This window comes from Halictus rubicundus, chromosome 16 (assembly GCF_050948215.1).
Source record: "Halictus rubicundus isolate RS-2024b chromosome 16, iyHalRubi1_principal, whole genome shotgun sequence".
Taxonomy (NCBI): Eukaryota; Metazoa; Arthropoda; class Insecta; order Hymenoptera; family Halictidae; genus Halictus; species Halictus rubicundus.
Genome location: NC_135164.1, coordinates 2,133,936 through 2,152,177, shown reverse-complemented (window position 1 = coordinate 2,152,177; position 18,242 = coordinate 2,133,936). Strand labels below are relative to the sequence as shown.

Genomic DNA, 18,242 nt, shown 5'->3' with positions numbered 1-18,242 from the left:
ATCGATAATAATTAATGGTGTGGGAAATAATAATTGGGACACATGTTCTGAGCAACTAAGTTTCTGTTCTGTATAACAATATATTAATTGTTCTCTATTAATACTCTATATGTTATAATGAGCACAGAATTAGCGGTATTAATGATAATAATAATAATCCTATTAGTAGAAATCGCATAATGATTGTTGTGCTATTAACAGTAGCTGTAGAATGTAAATTCTTAACTTCACATATTAATATGAATGAAATGTAATAGTGCAGGTGCCAAATATATTAACTTATTGTTTTGAGGGAGCATTCTTAATATTGTGTTCTATTTTGCATTTAGACTATGATTTATTTTTTCTATAGCAATATTAAGAGCTTTTTTCAAGGTAATTCTTATGTAGATCACTTAATAATTATTAATGTATCATTGGTATTCGTCATTATAGCATATTTTCAATAAATATACGTACTTCTTCAAATTCATTATTTAATACTATATTGACATTAAACAGCTGTTTTCTCGTGCACTTCTGTACATTCTAATTTTATTGTATTCTCATTTTTTTTATAAAAGATTATCTAAGCGTTAAAAATGGTTTAAAAGGCTACTTTAGGTGCATAAAAAGTGTTATAAAAAAATTGAAAATATTTTAAAATAATATATAACAAAATACCGTAGCATAAGTTTAATAACATTTGCTTGTGCTATTTTATCTGGTTCGGCTAACTTGATTTATCAGATCAATTGAATTAAAAGTGCACGCATTTGTATCAATCACAGTTCTAATAACAGTAAAAGTCAATACAATATAATACAATACATATTTATAAAAAAAAGTGTTTATGCTTCAATAATATAACTTTTATCTAAAAACCGACACTGGATTAATGTATTGTTTCTTGTTGGAAATTATAATACTTTTAGAGTAGAGAGCCGTTTTTTTCTACTAGACTAATCTTACAATGAATGTTAGGGACCCGCAAATTAAGAAATTATGTAACTTTATATGTAAATATCCATAACATATATCAAGGAACAAACCCTTTCCTGTTTTTTTTGTTTCAACCCTTAAAAGCATGAATAAGAAAAGTCTATATTCTTTTCATGGAGTTATTATACCCCCTGATACTGAACTATGCCACGAGCGAAAAGTAGGTTTGTATTAAGAGTTACTACACTTGTACACAAAGTTTCATAATATTTTAAATTTACGAGTCGCGCGAACTCACTTGTTAATATAATACAATGAAAAATATCATATCTAAAGATAACAATAACAAAAAAATCAATGTGAATAATTGTCATATATCATCAACTAAAATAATAACAGTAACTTACACAGGCACTAATCCTTGGGTAACAATTACGTACTGAACGATCTTTAATCAATATTTACACGCGAAACGAAACCTTTCAATAGTTTTTATGTAGCCTTTACAAATCGATTGTCAGCTACTTGAAAGTAGCGATTCGTATTTGCATTAACGCTGTGAAGCTAATTGTATAAAAAAATTAATTAGTTAATCTTAAGCTCTATTTATATCGATACATTTCTATACAACAAAGAAAGATTTCATACTTAAATATGTGAAATACTATAGACAATCGATGAAATTTCAGCCGTAACATAAAAATTAGCTACATCTTATGTACACATAGAGCCTTATGTATAGTATTCGAGATTCAATTTACATACAATGATCTCGCTGATTTAAGAAATCATTGTAATTTTGCAACGAAATTATTTCGGACGGATTTCGGCTAAAGTATTCCCTTTAAAAATTTACAATTAGCTTTGCAATACGTTAGTCGTCGATTAAAACACTGCACTTATCGGTGGGTTCAACATTCCACAGGCTATCACATTGGGCACTTTTTGAAGAAGTTGGATCAAGACTTCTCTCTTGTTGAATATCACGGAGAGGCACCGTTGGCGAAAGATCATGGTTCAAAGAGTTCGGTAGGTTACATTGGTCTTGTATAAAGTCTATACTTTCTGCTGATTCCATGAGCTTGTGTTTGTCTTCCATTTGTTCAACATCATTCTGTTTTATCTGTTTAACGAAAAGAGAGGGTGTGCCGTTTGTAGACAAGTTTAATTTCAAACGATCTCTAGTGTGTCTGAGTTCCCCTAACTGATGTTGCTGACCATGGGCATAATCGTTTGATAATTCTATTCTATTCTGCTGCACTTCTTGGTGACCACCGTCTACTTCATCTGGTTCGTCATTAACTGACGTAGCAGCACCAGGGAAGAATTGACTCACGTATTTACTGTCACTTGTTTGAAATTGAAATGGACGATTTGAACTGCTCACAAAAAATTCCTCGCTCCCTACAGAGAAATAAACTTCAAAGTATTATAAAAATAACACATAAATGTATTATAACATCATGAATTTACAGACAACAAGTTCACAATTAAAAAATAGCAAAATTGAAACATCGCCAAGTGCAATTTCTACATAGTTAATAGTGTTTTCCGTATAACAGCAAATAAGGTAGGTAGTTAGATTATTCGATGAAGTTAAGGAACCCTGTATATTGTATACCGTAATTTATAAAAAACGGGGGACAGGGGTACCCATTTTATTTAGAAGAAAGTAAAGTAATACATATTAAAACGTACCAGTATGGTTACCGTCATCATAATCCAGAGGATATAGATCTAATCGTGGTTCATCTATCATTTCCTCCCAATCTAAAAGAAAAGATATTGTATACTTGCAAAAAAATAAAATCATCTTCTTATTAGAAATTATACTTGCTCAAATATTACTTATATAAATGTTAAATTATTATAATATAGACACACTACCAGCATATGAAGTAGGCTCCCAGGTGGTAGACGTTTCTCCTTGAGTATCGGTAGCTAATGTTTCCTTTGGATATTCGTATACGCAGTGATAGCGTTGCTTCTTGAACCAAACACTCTTCTTTTGATCCTGGACAAATCGCACATTGTCGATCCGATAAAAATGGTTAAACTATATCTATATTTAACATGTATTTAATATGTAAAAAGTACATTTGCTAAATACCTCAAATTAAATCTGGAATAGAAACATTCATCAGAAGAAGGTTAAAGTTATATGAATTACTCTATGAACAAATAAATGATACACCTACCGATTCGTCCTAGCCGCAAAATTGAGGACAAAAAGTTATAAATGTTTATGCTACATTAAGAAAAAATAGTGACAATAATAGCTGTTGTAAAGCTTACGCCAGATTTTAATGTTTTGTCTGGAGATCTTAATGCGGAACGATGCGGAGCTAACGTTGCGTTCCAAGCTGATGGTGTAAATTCAACTTCCTCCTCATCTTCTTCTTCTTCATCTTCCTCCTCTTCTTCCGCGTCCATCTCATCTTCAATATCAGCAACTACTGCTGATCCTTCATTAGTATTAGCCAATATACTTCGAGTGTGGACTTGTTCAACATGCGGTTCATTGTACCTCTAAAAGGCATTGCAAAATGATCACTGCGATGTTGATCGTTTTATGTTTAATATAATACATAAACATTAAAGTACCTTCCAAACAAATTCTCCGGAACTAGAACTATTATCTTCATCCTCTTCCTCTTCCTCGTCTTCCTCTTCATCTTCTTCTTCCTCGTCTTCGTCTTGACTACCCCATCCATGTTCAGTTCCAAAACTTGTTGACATTAGGCCATCCTCTACTGGTAAGGGCAAAGGAAGTGGAAAAGGTGAAGGTAATTGTTGCCATTTACATTCTTCTTCGGGACTTGGCAAAGGGGCTACTCCACTTCCGATCATGATATGTGACTTTTCATCGCGAGAACGTACCACCGAACAGTTATAATCTAAATTTTCTTCTTCAGAAAGATCTCCATTGGTTGTATCTCGTTCATCGTCGTGCAATCTCTCTCCTAAACCTTCCAATAAAACCATTTTATTTGTCCGCGTATCAACTAACAACACATCGTCTGATACAGCTGATTCTCTTGAAGTGATTGACGTATCTCTAGAATTTGACATTAAGGACTCTGACGTAAGAGTACTTTCTCGTTCTTCTTGGATTGGACTAAGTGGAGTACCATATATGTTATACCTGTATGTAATATAAATTACTGTTTAATGTGGATTTATAAATAAATGATTACATTGATAAGGAACACAAAAATAGAAATTTAAACGATTAAAAGTATAAAAAATACCTTATTGAAATACCCACTCCTCCACTGCCCTGATTCGATGTCTCATCATTATCTTCATCATCATCATCATCATCCCATTGTCTATTTTCTATATCAGTAGATAGAGAAGTATTATCATCGTCATCATGCATCTCCAAAGGCTCTATAACAGACATTTGAGCATGAGGTAACTTCTCTCTCAGTTCATTTCGAATTGCTGTAACAAATTCTTCCTCCATACCAAATGATACATAAGAATTATCACTACGCAAACTCATTGTAGAACTATCTTCCTCTTCATCATTTATATTTGCATTTTGATTGTGATATTTGTTTTCAATTTCATTTCTATTGTCAGTTTCAGTTTCGTTTTCAATTTCATTTCTACTTTCATTTGCTTCTTCAGTTACATTTCTATTTACACTTTCATCTTCAGTTTCATTTCTATTTTCACATTCATTTACAACTTCAAATTTTTCGATTTCATTTTCAATTTTATTTTCCTCTTCATTCTTGTTATCGTTGTCACATATGGTTTCCTCCTTCACCTTATTCTTAGTTTCAATTTTGTATTTACTTTCCTTTTCACTCGGTAAACACTCTTCCAATGGCTGATGCGTACTTATACATTCCATGTTCATCGATACAGAATGATTCTGTAATTCTACGATTTTGTGATTCTGCATTGCATCTTTTTGTGGAGATGTGATACTAGTGTTATTTAAATTTTTTAATTCTATATGGCTTTCATGTGTAGGTACAGTTTCTGTCTCGCCTTCTTTTTCATCTTCTGACACGGATTTCACAATATTATTTTCTGTTGAATTAACACCACCTTTATCAATTTCTGTTTCTACTATGGTATCTACAGTTTGCAAAGAATCAGACTCCTCGTCATTTACGTGATGCATTCTATTATCTACGCATTTAACAAGAGATAAGTTTCCTGTTGTTTTTTCAGAACCTTGTAATGTTGTGTAGTACTCGGCATCGAGAATTGCATCTAATTCAAATAATATCTGTAACTGTTGTTCTTCCGTACATGCTGATGCGATTGCAGCAGAATCATTAATAGAAGGTGGAGGAACTGAAGATGAGCAAACGTTTTCCTCCTCTTCGCAAGACTCTTTATCTCTGAAACCAGAATCAGAACTTTGTTCATCATCTGGAGTAGATAGTTGCTTTCTTTCCTCTTCTTCATCGTTAGGTATACATTGTTGCTCTATATCTATATCATCGACATTAGAAAATTCATCGCCCGCATTATATGCAGAATATTTTGTTGGAAATTGCGGAGTACTTGCTGTAGATACAGAAGTTACAATCAATTCTGGTGTATCATTAGTTTGCTGTTCAGAAGAAGTCTCGGCATATTCATTGAATTCACCTTCGTACAAGAAACCAGGGACTTTCTTTTCTAAAGCAGAATCTAATGCATGATTCCATAGTTCAACATCAACTACGTGATTTTCAAGTTCTTTGTAATTAACCGAAAAATTGTTAGAGAAGCCGGTATTATCATTGCTTTCATGTTTAGATACATCATTATATTGAGATTCAATGTTTTCTTGTAATGTTTCACAAGAAGATGCACGATCAGGTACAAAACGAAGTAGGGGAAAGTCGGGATTTCCTTTCGACAAAAGTCTCAACACATGTTTGTCACTACGAGTTTCTAAGGTTGTAGTTGCGGTAGCATTGGTTTCTATGATCGATTCATCATCATCATCATCTAATGATAACCTTAAAATTGGCGTTTGACCTTGATCCATCGTTAACGTCAATAGTTTAGGCCTTTCTGAAGTATCTAATGCTTTGATCTTATGAGAAGTATTATTTGGCAAAGAATCTCGTAACTTTCTTAATGCTTCATCGAATTCATCTGTGTGAACAGTATGCCTAATGTCACTGTCGCTACCAGTAGCTGGTAATTTTTTTTTAACATGTTTATCTGATACTTGAGTTCCCATTGACAATTCTGCATCGGAATCAAGGTCAATATGAACAAGCACCATTAGATCCGTCACTGATTTCGATTTTTCTTTCACTTTTTCAGTATAAACTCCTTGCTCAATTTGTCTTTTCCAACTTTCTTCTTCAGTTTCAGAGCTAGACTCGTGATGAACAACAATGTTTTTAACGTTTGGTACATTCTTTACCAGCTCAGTCGGTCCAAGGCGAAACGAAGATTGCCGTGGTGTGTCATCAACAATTGTAGTCCAGTAATCTGAATCGATGCTACCTCTGAGATCCTGTAAGCTAGCACTACGAATGTGTTTAATTTTATTTACTCGTAAATTTTCCCATCGTTGATCAAAGTCTAAGTATTCTGTATACTCGTTTAAAAGGACTTGCTTTAGTTCGTCCAAAGTTGACCTTTTCTGTGGATTTGAATTCAAACATAAATGAATTGCTTGAAGAATATTTGATGGACAACCTTCTAAGTAAGACTGTAATACTTGTGTACCATTTGGCAAGAAATCAGTTCTTAGAGATAACAGCATTTGAATAACTTGTTCATCGCTCTTATCATTGTATGGTTTACTTCCCCAAGTAGCAATTTCCCAAAGAAAAATAGCATAACTCCACATATTTGCTTGAGGTGTAATCTCTCTTGTTTCAATAGTAGTATCTGTACATTCTATGCTTTCTGGAGCTGACCATCTTATAGGCAATGCACGATCCCCTACTACGTAATAATCTTCAGGATATTTTTCTACACCAATTCCATAATCTCCTAACTTTGCCGATAAATCTGACGCCACTAAACAATTTCTTGCAGATAAATCTGTATGCACAAACCCATAATTATGCATATGTTTCAAACCAGCTGCAATATCTAGCGCCATTCGAACTGGAATATTTTCTTTGATAAGAGCATTCTGTGACTTTTGATCATAATTTGATAACAAAAAGCGTTTAAGATCACCTACTGGACAAGATTCAAATATTAATAAATACGGGTCGGTTTCTAGACAAACACCCAACAAAGTCAAAATATTTTGGTGTTGTAGTTTTAAATACGGTGTTGCTTCACCAAGAAACCAAGCTTTCTCCTTTGTAGTAGCTTCTTCCGTAAGAATTCTTACAACTACACCTTCATTCTTTGATATTCTTTTACATCCTTCTAAGTCTGCACGACCTTCTACAACTTTTCCAAACCAACCATGACCTAACTCTCTCAAGTATTTTAGTTTTTCTCTGGGTGTAGATAATTCCTGTGCATCAAACCATTCGCGACAGTATTCTGGTAGAGTATTAGGATCAGAATCGCGTTCCTCGAAAAATGATGTTGACAGTGGCAATGGTTTAGGTTTCGTGGAATTTTTAGAGCCAGATATAATGTGATCTACAGGTAGAGGTTCAAACTGAACTCTATCTGCAATAGTTAACATACGAGGAACATCTAATTCTAATCCTTCGACGGTGTGCTCGAGTGCTGCCTCCTGTCCAATGTTGTTTCCATCTTTGAATTCCTAAAATATAAAACATTCAACATATTCACTAGATTACTTTACCAAAAGAAAACAGAAATAAGCATTCTAAAAAATAAACAATTCAGATGCATTAAACATTAATTAATAATACATATATTTATATAATATTATATAAATATATATATAGACACAGTTTTGATTACAACATTCTACAGCAATATATAATACTTTGTTACTAATCGTGCAAATATCTAAAACAAAGAAATTGAAAATTCATTATACATTCAGTATGTTGTTTTAGTTTAAATAAAACTGACTTTTTGCACATTTGAAAGTAATAAATTTTGAAATAATAAATTACTATCATTGTGTGACTCTTTCCATAAGAATATAGAATTATATGATTTATCTATATATCTCATATTAATCGCTTTGATTGTTTGTAAATATCCATGGTAGAGTTTGTTGTTTTATTTTGATTTTATTTTGAATATTCAAATAAAAAGAGTCGACAGTAAACTTTTCAAAATCTATTTTATTAATAATAATGGTCCAAAATTCACATTGTTTGTATCATCAATATTACCTGCTTGTACTTTTCTGCTGTGTCCTACAATTAGAAATGTATAAATCATTCTTAAGACCGTAATTAATCTTATGACTTTGATTTGTTACATACATCGCTGAGAATGACAATATATTACCTGGAATCCTTTTGGTCGTCTAGGTCTTCGACAACAAAGACATCCAACCAAAGTAAATGCCGCAGCAGTTATACCCAAAAGAGCAATCATATACTGCACCCAATATTGTTCCCATCTTGACGAAGCATGGATATGTGAAAAATCTGTTGCAAATCAAATAACCTCCAATTCGTTAGATGTCATTAAAATACACGTTGGTACAGGCGATTGACATACCTGTTTGTATCGAAGATGATATAGGATAAGCTGTAAGTGTCGGTAGTCCCACCCAAAACAGCCAACATATCCAACATAATATAATATCCACCATCGCGCATTGAAGCTCTTTAATAATGATCGTGATCCGTTTAAGTCATTCTTAAAGTTTTCAGACCCTTTCAAAGTTGGTGTAATTGCAAAAGTTGACAGATTTATTAAGTCGTAACACGTTACAATTTTACGACATACATATCACAACTTTCCGTAATCTCATATTTCTGGTATATATCTACACTTTATTGGAAACTAGCTTCGGTCGTACGGAATGCTGTTAAATGACTCTGTCACAGCGACAATAAAATGTTGTAATAGTATGTAAAACAGAAATACACGTTTCTTAGGGAAACCACCTAGGCCAAGCATGGTATGTATCGTGAAATGGATACAATACAATCAGCCACGGTCCGGTTAAAAGGTAGGTGTAAAATCACCACGCTTGCCAAACCCAGTTCTATTCTTGCCCCTCTATTCTCCCTCCCTTTCTCACTCACTCACTCACTCACTCACTCTCTCTCTCTCTCTCTCTCTCTCTCTCTCTCTCTCTCTCTCTCTCTCTTTCTTTCTTCTTACTACTCCAATGCAGTGATATGAATACATATATATGTATTTACTTTGCTAGCGATCGCTCCAGTCTCTGACATTTTGATCAGCACTACGACTTATACAGTCGACTATAGAGTTGGACATTAATCGATTGAAATTTATATAATTCAATTGATTAAGTAACGTTTACGATCGAAGAGAATTAATTGTCAAAAATCGCGATTGATTTAATCAATTTGTATAACATCAGTCGTCAGATTACTGATTATAAATATTAATATTACGATTAATTAATCGTCGATAATCAATCGCTAATTAAGAGCACTAACCGTTAATCATTAATTATTACATTTTAATCGAAATTATATTAAAATTCTGCTAAATTGCACAGGACAACATTAATTATTTTTGCTACACATATTAAATAATAAGTTGATTATTTAAATTGAAATTATAAAACAATAAATATTAGTAGGTTGCAGTAATTAATTGCTAGTCCAATTGACAATTAAATAACTAATTCAATCGTTAATCTAATTAATGACTAAATATATAAATGTTACCTTTTTACCTACTAAATTTCATTTAATTATGTCTAACGGTTTAGAAGTTATTATTTTAAAATGCCAAAATGGCATTTTTGCCTACTTTGGGCCGTGCGCGGCCCGCGCCTATAAAATCTCGAAGTTGTCTGATGTCCCGCTTTCCGAGGCGGCGAAAAAGTACAACGTTCCAATCACAATGACATTAAATAAAAAATATAATTTTAACATATAGTCTGATATAGTCATTACATCACAGACACAGCTCGTCAGTCATTTGTATTTGACCAGATTTGATCATTTACGTGGATCTAGTTCCAACATTTATCGTTTGTCAGCGTAGAGGGCGTAAGAAATCGAATTGTATTTATCGATGTCGGTATTTCAGATCGTGAGACAAGAAGTGTTATGATAGATATGTATTCCAAAAAATTGTTGTCTTTTAAAATAATAAAAATAAAAGGCATTAATACAAATGGTCCCATGGTGTAATGGTTAGCACTCTGGACTTTGAATCCAGCGATCCGAGTTCAAATCTCGGTGGGACCTGAGAATTTTTTTTTAGTACAACTTAGTTATAAAATAATATATTATCGATATAAACAAATTCCAATAGAAATAGATATTTAAAACTTTGTTCGTGCATTAAATTTTACATTAATTACGTTAGTATGCAAGCTATATTAGCCATGAGGTGTATTTCTTTGGACAATATACGTTTTAACTTTCTTAAAATCAACATTCACAGTTAAATATACTTTTAACATAATTTAGTTATTATTTAGTGTTGATTTTGCTTTAATAATTATTTACATGTGTAATAATGATAAATATCATTGATACGTCTGTTGTATATTAGAATCGTATCGTAGCAGAATCAGAGGGCATTGCTATCGACTGTCACAATTGGTCACAATGTCCCACGGTACACGTCATATCTCACATCTGATTTCGTTCAACACAGAATGTGATGATGGCTCATAGGTTATCCTCTACCTAATAATATCATAAGTAATAATATTTCATTAAAGTTAACAAAAGTTAGAAGAATAATTTAAATTTATAATTATCGTACATAATATAAATATTGTGTTTATAAAAGGAGAAATATAGACGAATTCTTTTTAGAAGATAATGACACGTGAATACACATATTAAAGCTTTGTAATTGTAACTAATAAAAAATTGAATAATAAAAATTTGTAATTATGGCTGAGGATTGCAACTCGGTCGTGATAGTTAAAGCAAAACCTACACGTAAAATTTTCAAAGCACCGGTTAAAGTAAATAAAATTCCAGAGGAAATCTTGAACAATCCTCTATTAAATGCAGCAATTGCTGCACTACCTAATAATTATAATTTCGAAATCTACAAATCCATATGGAGGATTAAGGAAGTAAAAGCTAAGAGAGTTGCGTTACAAATGCCAGAAGGACTGTTAATGTATGCTACAACTATAGCTGATATTATAGAAGAGTTTACAGATGCTGAAACTGTTATTATGGGAGACGTAACTTATGGTAAAAAATTTTAGTTTTTCATTATATAAATCCATGACAATTATGTTATAATACGAAATATGAATAGATATAAATTAATACCAAATACAAATATCATTGAGATATATTTACGTTAACATATTTCATACAGGGGCATGTTGTGTAGACGATTACACAGCAAAAGCATTAAATGCAGATTTTTTAATTCATTATGGTCACTCTTGTTTGATACCTATTGATCAAACAGTTGGAATTAAAGTACTTTATGTATTTGTAAATATAAAAATTGATACTTCGCATTGTATTGAGTGTTTACAAGCCACTCTATCTATTACAACAAAAATAGCTCTTGTAAGCACTATTCAGTTTGCTGGAACTTTACAAGCAATTGCATTAGAAATGAAAAAAAATGGTTATGAAGTATCTACACCACAAAGTAAACCATTAAGTCCTGGAGAGGTACTTATAATTTTCTATATAACAAGAATTAATTACACTTTAATTATACTATAATACTGTGCCAAATGAGTTTGAAGCTACATATTTTACATATTATACTATAGATTTTAGGTTGCACAGCACCACAAATTAGATGTGCTAATGTTGTTGTTTATATTGGTGATGGTCGATTTCACTTAGAAGCAGTAATGATTGCCAATCCAAAATTGAGAGCATTTCGTTATGATCCATATGAGAAAAAACTAACTGAAGAATTTTATAATCATCAAGAAATGTTGCGAACTAGACTAACAGCTATAGATAATGCGAAAGAGACTGAAACATTTGGACTCATATTAGGCACCTTAGGCAGACAAGGAAGTCTCAATGTGTTGAGAAATATAGAAAATAAAATTAAATTACTAGGCAAACAAAATGTTATTATATTACTATCAGAAATATTTCCAGATAAAATCAAATTATTCAACGGTGTTGATGCTTTCATACAGGTAACATTAATTTGTATCCATGAATGTTCAATTCTAAACCAAAAATATAACAATATTTTATATGAAAAATTATTCAATAGATTGCATGTCCACGATTAAGTATAGACTGGGGTACAGCTTTTGAAAAACCATTTCTTACACCTTATGAGGGAGTCGTCGCTTTAAAAATGATAAATTTTGTCATTGATGAGCCGTACCCTATGGACTATTATGCTGCTGCTAGTCTTGGACCATGGACCCCTAATCATAAAGAATCTGAGTTAGAAAAACAAATCGATACTTGTTGTGGCAAATGTAAGGATAGTACATAAACAATAAAGATTAATTTAAATATAAATTTATACTTTTACAATTCCCCATTTTGTTAAAGTTTGTATATTTGAACATTTTTATTTTATGCATATATTGCTAAATAAAGGATATTTAATGTATTTAATTATTTGTGTCTGGGCACTAGACAATAATAAATTCGATCGTTCTTTAAATTAAAGAATTCTTTTTGATCGTACGACTATTTAAAAAATTTAATAACATATTGAAAAGAACCATTAATCGTTGATCAATTATTTTTAATACGTTCTATTATACATCGGAAGTAATGGAAATTTAATTTAATTGCGAACAAACCGCGTGTACAAAATATATTGAAAGATATTTCACGCTGTCTTAATCGAGGGTAGTATGATTATAGGAAGATAGAAAGGACCGCGTGGGCGAATTACGTCATACGCCCACCTGTAGCCGTGCACACGTACAAAGCTTATCATATACCGCGCGTAATAAGTGTGTGTTAAAAGTGAAATTTATAAACATTAGGGTGATATTTCTTGCCAATGAAATTTGAAATTGATAAATATTATAAATTCGAATTGAAAATTTTTCCAAGATATCGTAACATACACAATAGCACACTTTACGATTCCAAGCGACTCGTTTTATTATTTTGTCAACAGTATATATTTTAATGAAAATTTGATTGCATGTATACATTTTTTTCAATAAAAATATGAAAATTTTAGATGAATTTTATTTATACGAATGGAAGATTAAGATTAGTGATGCATTATGAAAAAGATATTAAGAAAAGGTCACAGGGTAGATTGCATAGTTCCTGGGGGTGGAAGGCTGTTTCGGCCGCACCCCGGCATCGCAACGTCAGTCGTCGTTCCAACGTGGCTCAACAAGTACACGCGGTCTTGTGCAGTTATTTCAAATATTCAAAAATGCATTGAAACATGTAAATTACCATTACCTTGTTTTCTATCTAAAACTATATTCCGGTAAAGTTCAACAAATATCCGTGAATTACATTTATTACAAAAATTAAAGTATACTATTATATTTGTATCTTACTTCTCCATTGATTAGCAACTAATAAACATTTCATTCATAAACTGTAAGTACATACAATTTTTTAAACAATATATTTCTTTGTACAAAGTTATCTGCATTGTATAAAAATATAAATGGTACTTGTTATTTTTTAATTTCTATTTATTGACCTTGAGAAATATTTTATACGCTAAATCATAATCGTTTTACTGTACGTTTTTCAATTTTGCAAGACATTGTTTAGATTTTTAATAATTCTAAAAATGAAAAATGTAAACGGATTGCGAAATTATACATATAATGATAATATCATTAATTGCAAAAGGAATATTTTTGAATGAAATCTAAAGTAATGAACGGAGACAACTGGGAAGAAAACTGGTCTAAACCGCAATCGCAGACTAGAAGAACAGTGCAGCGGAATGGCAAGAGATCTGAAAAGTCAGGCTTAAAACTATTAAAACCATCTAGAAGAGCTACACCTAGAGAAAGAACTCTAAGAAGATTAGAAAGCAACGAAAGAGAAAGAATGAGAATGCACAGTTTAAACGATGCTTTTCAGGTAAAGATATTTGTAATGTTTTGCTTATTCAGAACTGCTTACTTTCACAATGGGACCATTAATTATTACATTTTATAGTCTTTACGTGAAGTAATACCACATGTAAGCAAGGAAAGGCGACTATCAAAAATTGAAACCCTAACATTAGCAAAGAATTACATAGTTGCTCTCACAGATGCGATATGTGCAATGAGAAGTGAAGAAAAAACAATAGATCAACAAAATGAAGTTTCAGAACCTCAAGAGTCATCAAGTAATATGAATATTTGTCTAAATATGAATATACCAATCCCTTCAAATTCTTGTAGTTAGGAATGTCTTAATTTCTATCTAGATAAACGTTTGTGATGTACTATAATTCTAAAAACTGTGCAGGCCTCAAAAATAATGATAATCGCTATTTGATATTCAAATTAATTTCAGTATCATGACTGTTCAAAAAACATAGTACTTAAATTTGTTACTGAAGTAACAGTCTGAAGTACCTCATAGTCTTATACTAACAGTAAAATAGAGGGAACTGTTATTGAGTTAGTATAGAATTCCAATTTTATTTACTTGAATAATTTCAATATTATTTAACACTATTCTAGTAACTACTGTGCCAAAGATAACTTATATTTTCATAAAAAAGAGAAGAGACACTATTTTACTATTGAAAATTACCAGTATTATTGCATACATATATTATATCACAATTATTTTGTAAATATAAAATGAATGCTATATTCTTCCAAACATCAAAATAAATATTGTTAATGCAGTAACTACCATGTACAATATAATTTTATTGATGTAAAAATATATTTTATGAAATAATGTCTGTTTTTTACATTCATATATAATTGTTAAAGCAACATAGAATATAAACATTTTCTTATTTTTCACTTTTAAGTATAAACTCTATTAACACGTTAATAGTCGACCTATTTTCATATAAATTATGTTATTGTTCTTCATGTACATTAACGTGTACAGCAGTCAGTAATATTGTAATTTATTTAATTTGGATGTTTATTAATTCCAGCGACATTATCCGGGGATCAGATAGCAGTTAACATGTTAATAAAGTTCCTATTTCTTTATTAACCCACTGGCGGGTGCGCATACATGTATATGCACGCAACTCACAATTAGTTTTTTGCAAAAAAAAAGCTTTTCTCCCATGGTGAGATCAAACTGGACTCTTGCACTACTTCTCAAGTGAAGAGTTTTATACAATAATACTAAACAGTGGAAATTTTAGAATTCAGAGTGCAAACGTTTTAACATGAAGATAAAGTTAGTCATGTTCAGTGGTTCAGAATAACATTTGTTGCTCTAAACAACAGTACAGCGTGTCTGTTCGTATTACGAAAAGAAGCGCGCCCGCCGGAATGTTAAAAAAAGACTGTGCCCATGTAAAAATGGTTTTAAACAAATCGATGCATTGTTCGGTAGAATAAATAATATATTTACTATGTACAAATTATACTAAAATAATATACAGAAATGTTAATGCTTCGCGTCAATTTTAAAAATATACGAAATTAACTAACGCCGAAAGAAATCGGCGAAGTTTGTAAATCCTGTAAATTGACCAACACAGCTGTTTGCGTTTCAGAAAATTTTGGAATGCAAATCAATCTTATTCTCTGTCCTTGATTTACTGTGAATAAATGTTCTACTTCACCATTTTCTTTATCACAATGTAAAAATAAAAATCATTTGAAAATATTCTTACCTGTTAATAGTTTGGTGTCAAATTTATCCATATTGCCAGCAAAATAAATATCAGGGCATTCTGTCATAACGAATGGATCGATATTTGGATATGGATAAGCTGGTACAGTGTCTGGGGCAGTTGGTGCATAATGTCTCCAATTTAATGTATATTCTAGCCATGTTAATGGTGATACATTAACAAGTCCAGCAACCTTCATGATATCTAAAATGGGTTGACCACTGGATCCAGCTATGATACGAGAGTTGATGCTACCAATCCAAGGATTTGTAGCTCCATAGAAACTCTTGAATCTGTATCATGTAAATGTAACGAAATACTTTACTGTGGTAGGAAATAAATATATAATAATACCTGGAGCTTTGAGATAATATAGAAGGATGAAACGATTGTTGAGGCAGCATGTGACAAGTTGGATCAAATTCACCAGGCATTAATATTATAGGGCAACACTGTGCTATAGGAAGAAGAAAATTGTCCAATTTGTGTGCTAGTATTGTAGCCTCTTTGAATGCAGTATCATTGTGGGTTTTAGTTTCAAAATATCCTTTATGATTGTAGATTTCTATGGATCCTCTTATACTATTTCCTAAAATAATCTCAGTGCACCACTTGTTTCATATACTTAAATGTTTCAATACTTACATATATGTACAGGGTGATTCTTATAAAATGACCAATTGAGTTTTCTTCAAAATGAGAAGTAATATGAACAATTTAATTAAACAAAAGATGTTCTGTTTTGAAATCTTTTCTTGTATAAGATGGCATTATAGATACAGATGTCTTAGACCAAATTTACATGGTACTCTGCATAAGAATCACATATCAAACCCTGTATATTGATACCTGCTATAATAATGCACACTATGGATGCTACTTCTGTTTGAACCTCTGGACAACCGATCATTCCAGTTACCCATTCAGAGAACAGATTCAAACTTAATGATTGTGTATTATTTGCTAGATCTAAGCCTGATATTATTAAAATCTTTCCCAGTTGTTCCAATGGTTTAGCGATGGTAGTTAGCTTTGGAATACATCCTGGATAACACGAATCTATAACCTATAATTAATATAGTTTATATATTTCAAATAGTCAACATTGAAATGCAATTTATTCCGGCATTAGTATACAGTTAGCTGTGCAAAGGGTTCAATCATTTCTTTAAATGTAAAGTATTAAATACATAGATATAATGTTATGTGCAAATATTAACATGAATAACTGAGGGTAAAAATAATATTGAAATTTTGTGTTGTTACTCATATTGTGATATACATTTCTGAAAAACTATTATAATTATCAGCCATCATGGAATATATGTTTTTATTATTAGCTTATACTAATGTTTTAGATTAATATATATACAAAAGGAAAAATGAAATGTATATCATAACATGAGAGAGAGAGAGAGAGAGAGAGAGAGAGAGAGAGAGAGCGTATTATTTACATTACTTTTATGAATCATTTGTAACATAATAAAATTGATATTTACGTTAAATTCATCATTTTCTAATTGATGTCCAAGTACAGCACAAATAATACCAGTAATCACATTTTGTATTTTCATGTGACTTCCAACCAATTTAACACGTAAACTATCATCTTCCAAATATAATATATCTTTGATTGATGCATAATTTGCTCTTGGTAAATGAGTCGGTAATTGAAGTTCTTCGCATATGTCATGCAATATTGATGGCTTCAACTCTTGATGTTTATATAATATTCCTATTACAATATAATTATTATCTTGATTTTTTTCGACCAGTTCTGACAGCGTAACCACCTCATGTTGGGCTACAATAAAATATATATTACGAACATAACCTAAAACGATAACGTATGTAATCGAAGTAAGAATGTTTTACCCCATTTGGCCTTTGCATTCTGAAAGAGATGGTCCTTTAGAGTTCTTAATCTTGCACTATATATACGATTGTATTGTTCATCAAAATTTTTTGAACAAATTTTAAATTTGTTGAAATCTTCAAGTTTACACAATTTGCGGTGATACGTTGGCGGTGAACGAAATTCCATTATATCCAGACAATATTCCTTTATTGAACTAAATAGCGTATTTTATTTACATTACGCAAACCAAGGAAGTTAATACTAAAATTACAAAAATAAGTGAAGAACATGTAATACCATTTTTAAGTATTTCTGCAATGATAGGATTGGTGAGAGTTATCTACAAAATTATTATATACAGTATTATCAGAGAGGAAATGTCATTTTCTCAATGGTATTATAAATTACAAATTATACAATGATGCAAAATGTTTTGAAATTTTTAAAATTATTTATATCTTAAATATACATTACAATATGTATATTATTTAAATTTAGAGAATAAAAAAGTATGATTTGTAGAATAATTGAACTTAACTACTTCAATTCGGTTAATAAAATGTCGTTAAAAGAAATAAAAGTATAATAATAAATACATGATTGCCATAATATTATGGATAATACATGTTAAAATAATGATTTTATCAATACTAATACTTCATATTGCCATAAATAAGTAAAGCGA

The 18,242-nt window shown here is 31.3% G+C and overlaps 4 protein-coding genes and 1 non-coding gene across 10 annotated transcripts; 3 read left to right on the top strand and 2 right to left on the bottom strand.

The window, feature by feature from the left end:
• Window positions 1-80: 80 nt before the first annotated feature.
• LOC143361906 (uncharacterized) lies at window positions 81-9,057 on the bottom strand. 5 transcript variants are annotated; one of them, XM_076801610.1, is made up of 10 exons: window positions 8,509-9,053; window positions 8,293-8,435; window positions 8,175-8,198; window positions 4,393-7,627; window positions 4,173-4,314; window positions 3,526-4,066; window positions 3,217-3,450; window positions 2,809-2,935; window positions 2,620-2,691; window positions 81-2,325 (listed from the first exon to the last, which is right to left on the bottom strand). In XM_076801610.1, exons 1-10 carry the CDS (start codon window positions 8,600-8,602, stop codon window positions 1,796-1,798), a joined length of 5,142 nt encoding a protein of 1,713 aa, XP_076657725.1. In that variant the 5' UTR covers window positions 8,603-9,053; the 3' UTR covers window positions 81-1,795. The 5 variants fall into 5 exon arrangements, 4 of the variants coding, with proteins under 4 accessions (XP_076657725.1, XP_076657723.1, XP_076657724.1 ...); XM_076801608.1 differs by having other exon boundaries at window positions 82-2,325; window positions 4,173-7,627; window positions 8,509-9,052; XM_076801609.1 differs by lacking the exon at window positions 8,175-8,198 and having other exon boundaries at window positions 82-2,325; window positions 4,173-7,627; window positions 8,509-9,052.
• A 1,055-nt stretch (window positions 9,058-10,112) lies between these two features.
• On the top strand, window positions 10,113-10,184 carry Trnaq-uug (transfer RNA glutamine (anticodon UUG)). The gene has a single exon. It is a non-coding gene; the product is annotated as a tRNA-Gln (tRNA).
• Window positions 10,185-10,532: 348 nt separating this feature from the next.
• On the top strand, window positions 10,533-12,419 carry Dph1 (diphthamide biosynthesis 1). The gene is made up of 4 exons (XM_076801629.1): window positions 10,533-11,156; window positions 11,287-11,594; window positions 11,699-12,082; window positions 12,163-12,419. Exons 1-4 carry the CDS (start codon window positions 10,844-10,846, stop codon window positions 12,391-12,393), a joined length of 1,236 nt encoding a protein of 411 aa, XP_076657744.1. The 5' UTR covers window positions 10,533-10,843; the 3' UTR covers window positions 12,394-12,419.
• On the bottom strand, window positions 12,187-18,126 carry LOC143361912 (DNA polymerase delta subunit 2). Of its 2 annotated transcripts, none has more exons than XM_076801626.1 (6): window positions 17,575-18,126; window positions 17,199-17,503; window positions 16,549-16,765; window positions 16,054-16,288; window positions 15,700-15,992; window positions 12,187-12,322 (listed from the first exon to the last, which is right to left on the bottom strand). In XM_076801626.1, exons 1-6 carry the CDS (start codon window positions 17,741-17,743, stop codon window positions 12,291-12,293), a joined length of 1,251 nt encoding a protein of 416 aa, XP_076657741.1. In that variant the 5' UTR covers window positions 17,744-18,126; the 3' UTR covers window positions 12,187-12,290. The 2 variants fall into 2 exon arrangements, with proteins under 2 accessions (XP_076657741.1, XP_076657740.1); XM_076801625.1 differs by lacking the exon at window positions 12,187-12,322 and adding an exon at window positions 15,496-15,624.
• On the top strand, window positions 12,438-14,288 carry LOC143361916 (uncharacterized). The gene is made up of 3 exons (XM_076801630.1): window positions 12,438-13,478; window positions 13,740-13,976; window positions 14,055-14,288. The coding sequence occupies exons 2-3, from the start codon at window positions 13,752-13,754 to the stop codon at window positions 14,286-14,288; spliced, it is 459 nt and encodes a 152-aa protein (XP_076657745.1). The 5' UTR covers window positions 12,438-13,478; window positions 13,740-13,751.
• Window positions 18,127-18,242: the final 116 nt, after the last annotated feature.

Coding starts and splice junctions, on each gene's coding strand:
- LOC143361906 (XM_076801608.1), bottom strand. CDS start 8,602: ATGGTGGATATTATATTATGTTGGATATGTTGGCTGTTTTGGGTGGGA. Junction 8,436..8,508: donor ATCATCTTCGATACAAACAG/GTATGTCAATCG, acceptor GATTTGCAACAG/ATTTTTCACATATCCATGCT. Junction 2,326..2,619: donor TGATGACGGTAACCATACTG/GTACGTTTTAAT, acceptor ATTTCTCTGTAG/GGAGCGAGGAATTTTTTGTG.
- Dph1 (XM_076801629.1), top strand. CDS start 10,844: ATGGCTGAGGATTGCAACTCGGTCGTGATAGTTAAAGCAAAACCTACA. Junction 11,157..11,286: donor TATGGGAGACGTAACTTATG/GTAAAAAATTTT, acceptor TATTTCATACAG/GGGCATGTTGTGTAGACGAT. Junction 11,595..11,698: donor AACCATTAAGTCCTGGAGAG/GTACTTATAATT, acceptor ATTATACTATAG/ATTTTAGGTTGCACAGCACC.
- LOC143361916 (XM_076801630.1), top strand. CDS start 13,752: ATGAAATCTAAAGTAATGAACGGAGACAACTGGGAAGAAAACTGGTCT. Junction 13,977..14,054: donor GTTTAAACGATGCTTTTCAG/GTAAAGATATTT, acceptor TACATTTTATAG/TCTTTACGTGAAGTAATACC.
- LOC143361912 (XM_076801625.1), bottom strand. CDS start 17,743: ATGGAATTTCGTTCACCGCCAACGTATCACCGCAAATTGTGTAAACTT. Junction 16,289..16,548: donor AGTGTGCATTATTATAGCAG/GTATCAATATAC, acceptor AGATTATTTTAG/GAAATAGTATAAGAGGATCC. Junction 15,993..16,053: donor ATATTATCTCAAAGCTCCAG/GTATTATTATAT, acceptor TACATGATACAG/ATTCAAGAGTTTCTATGGAG.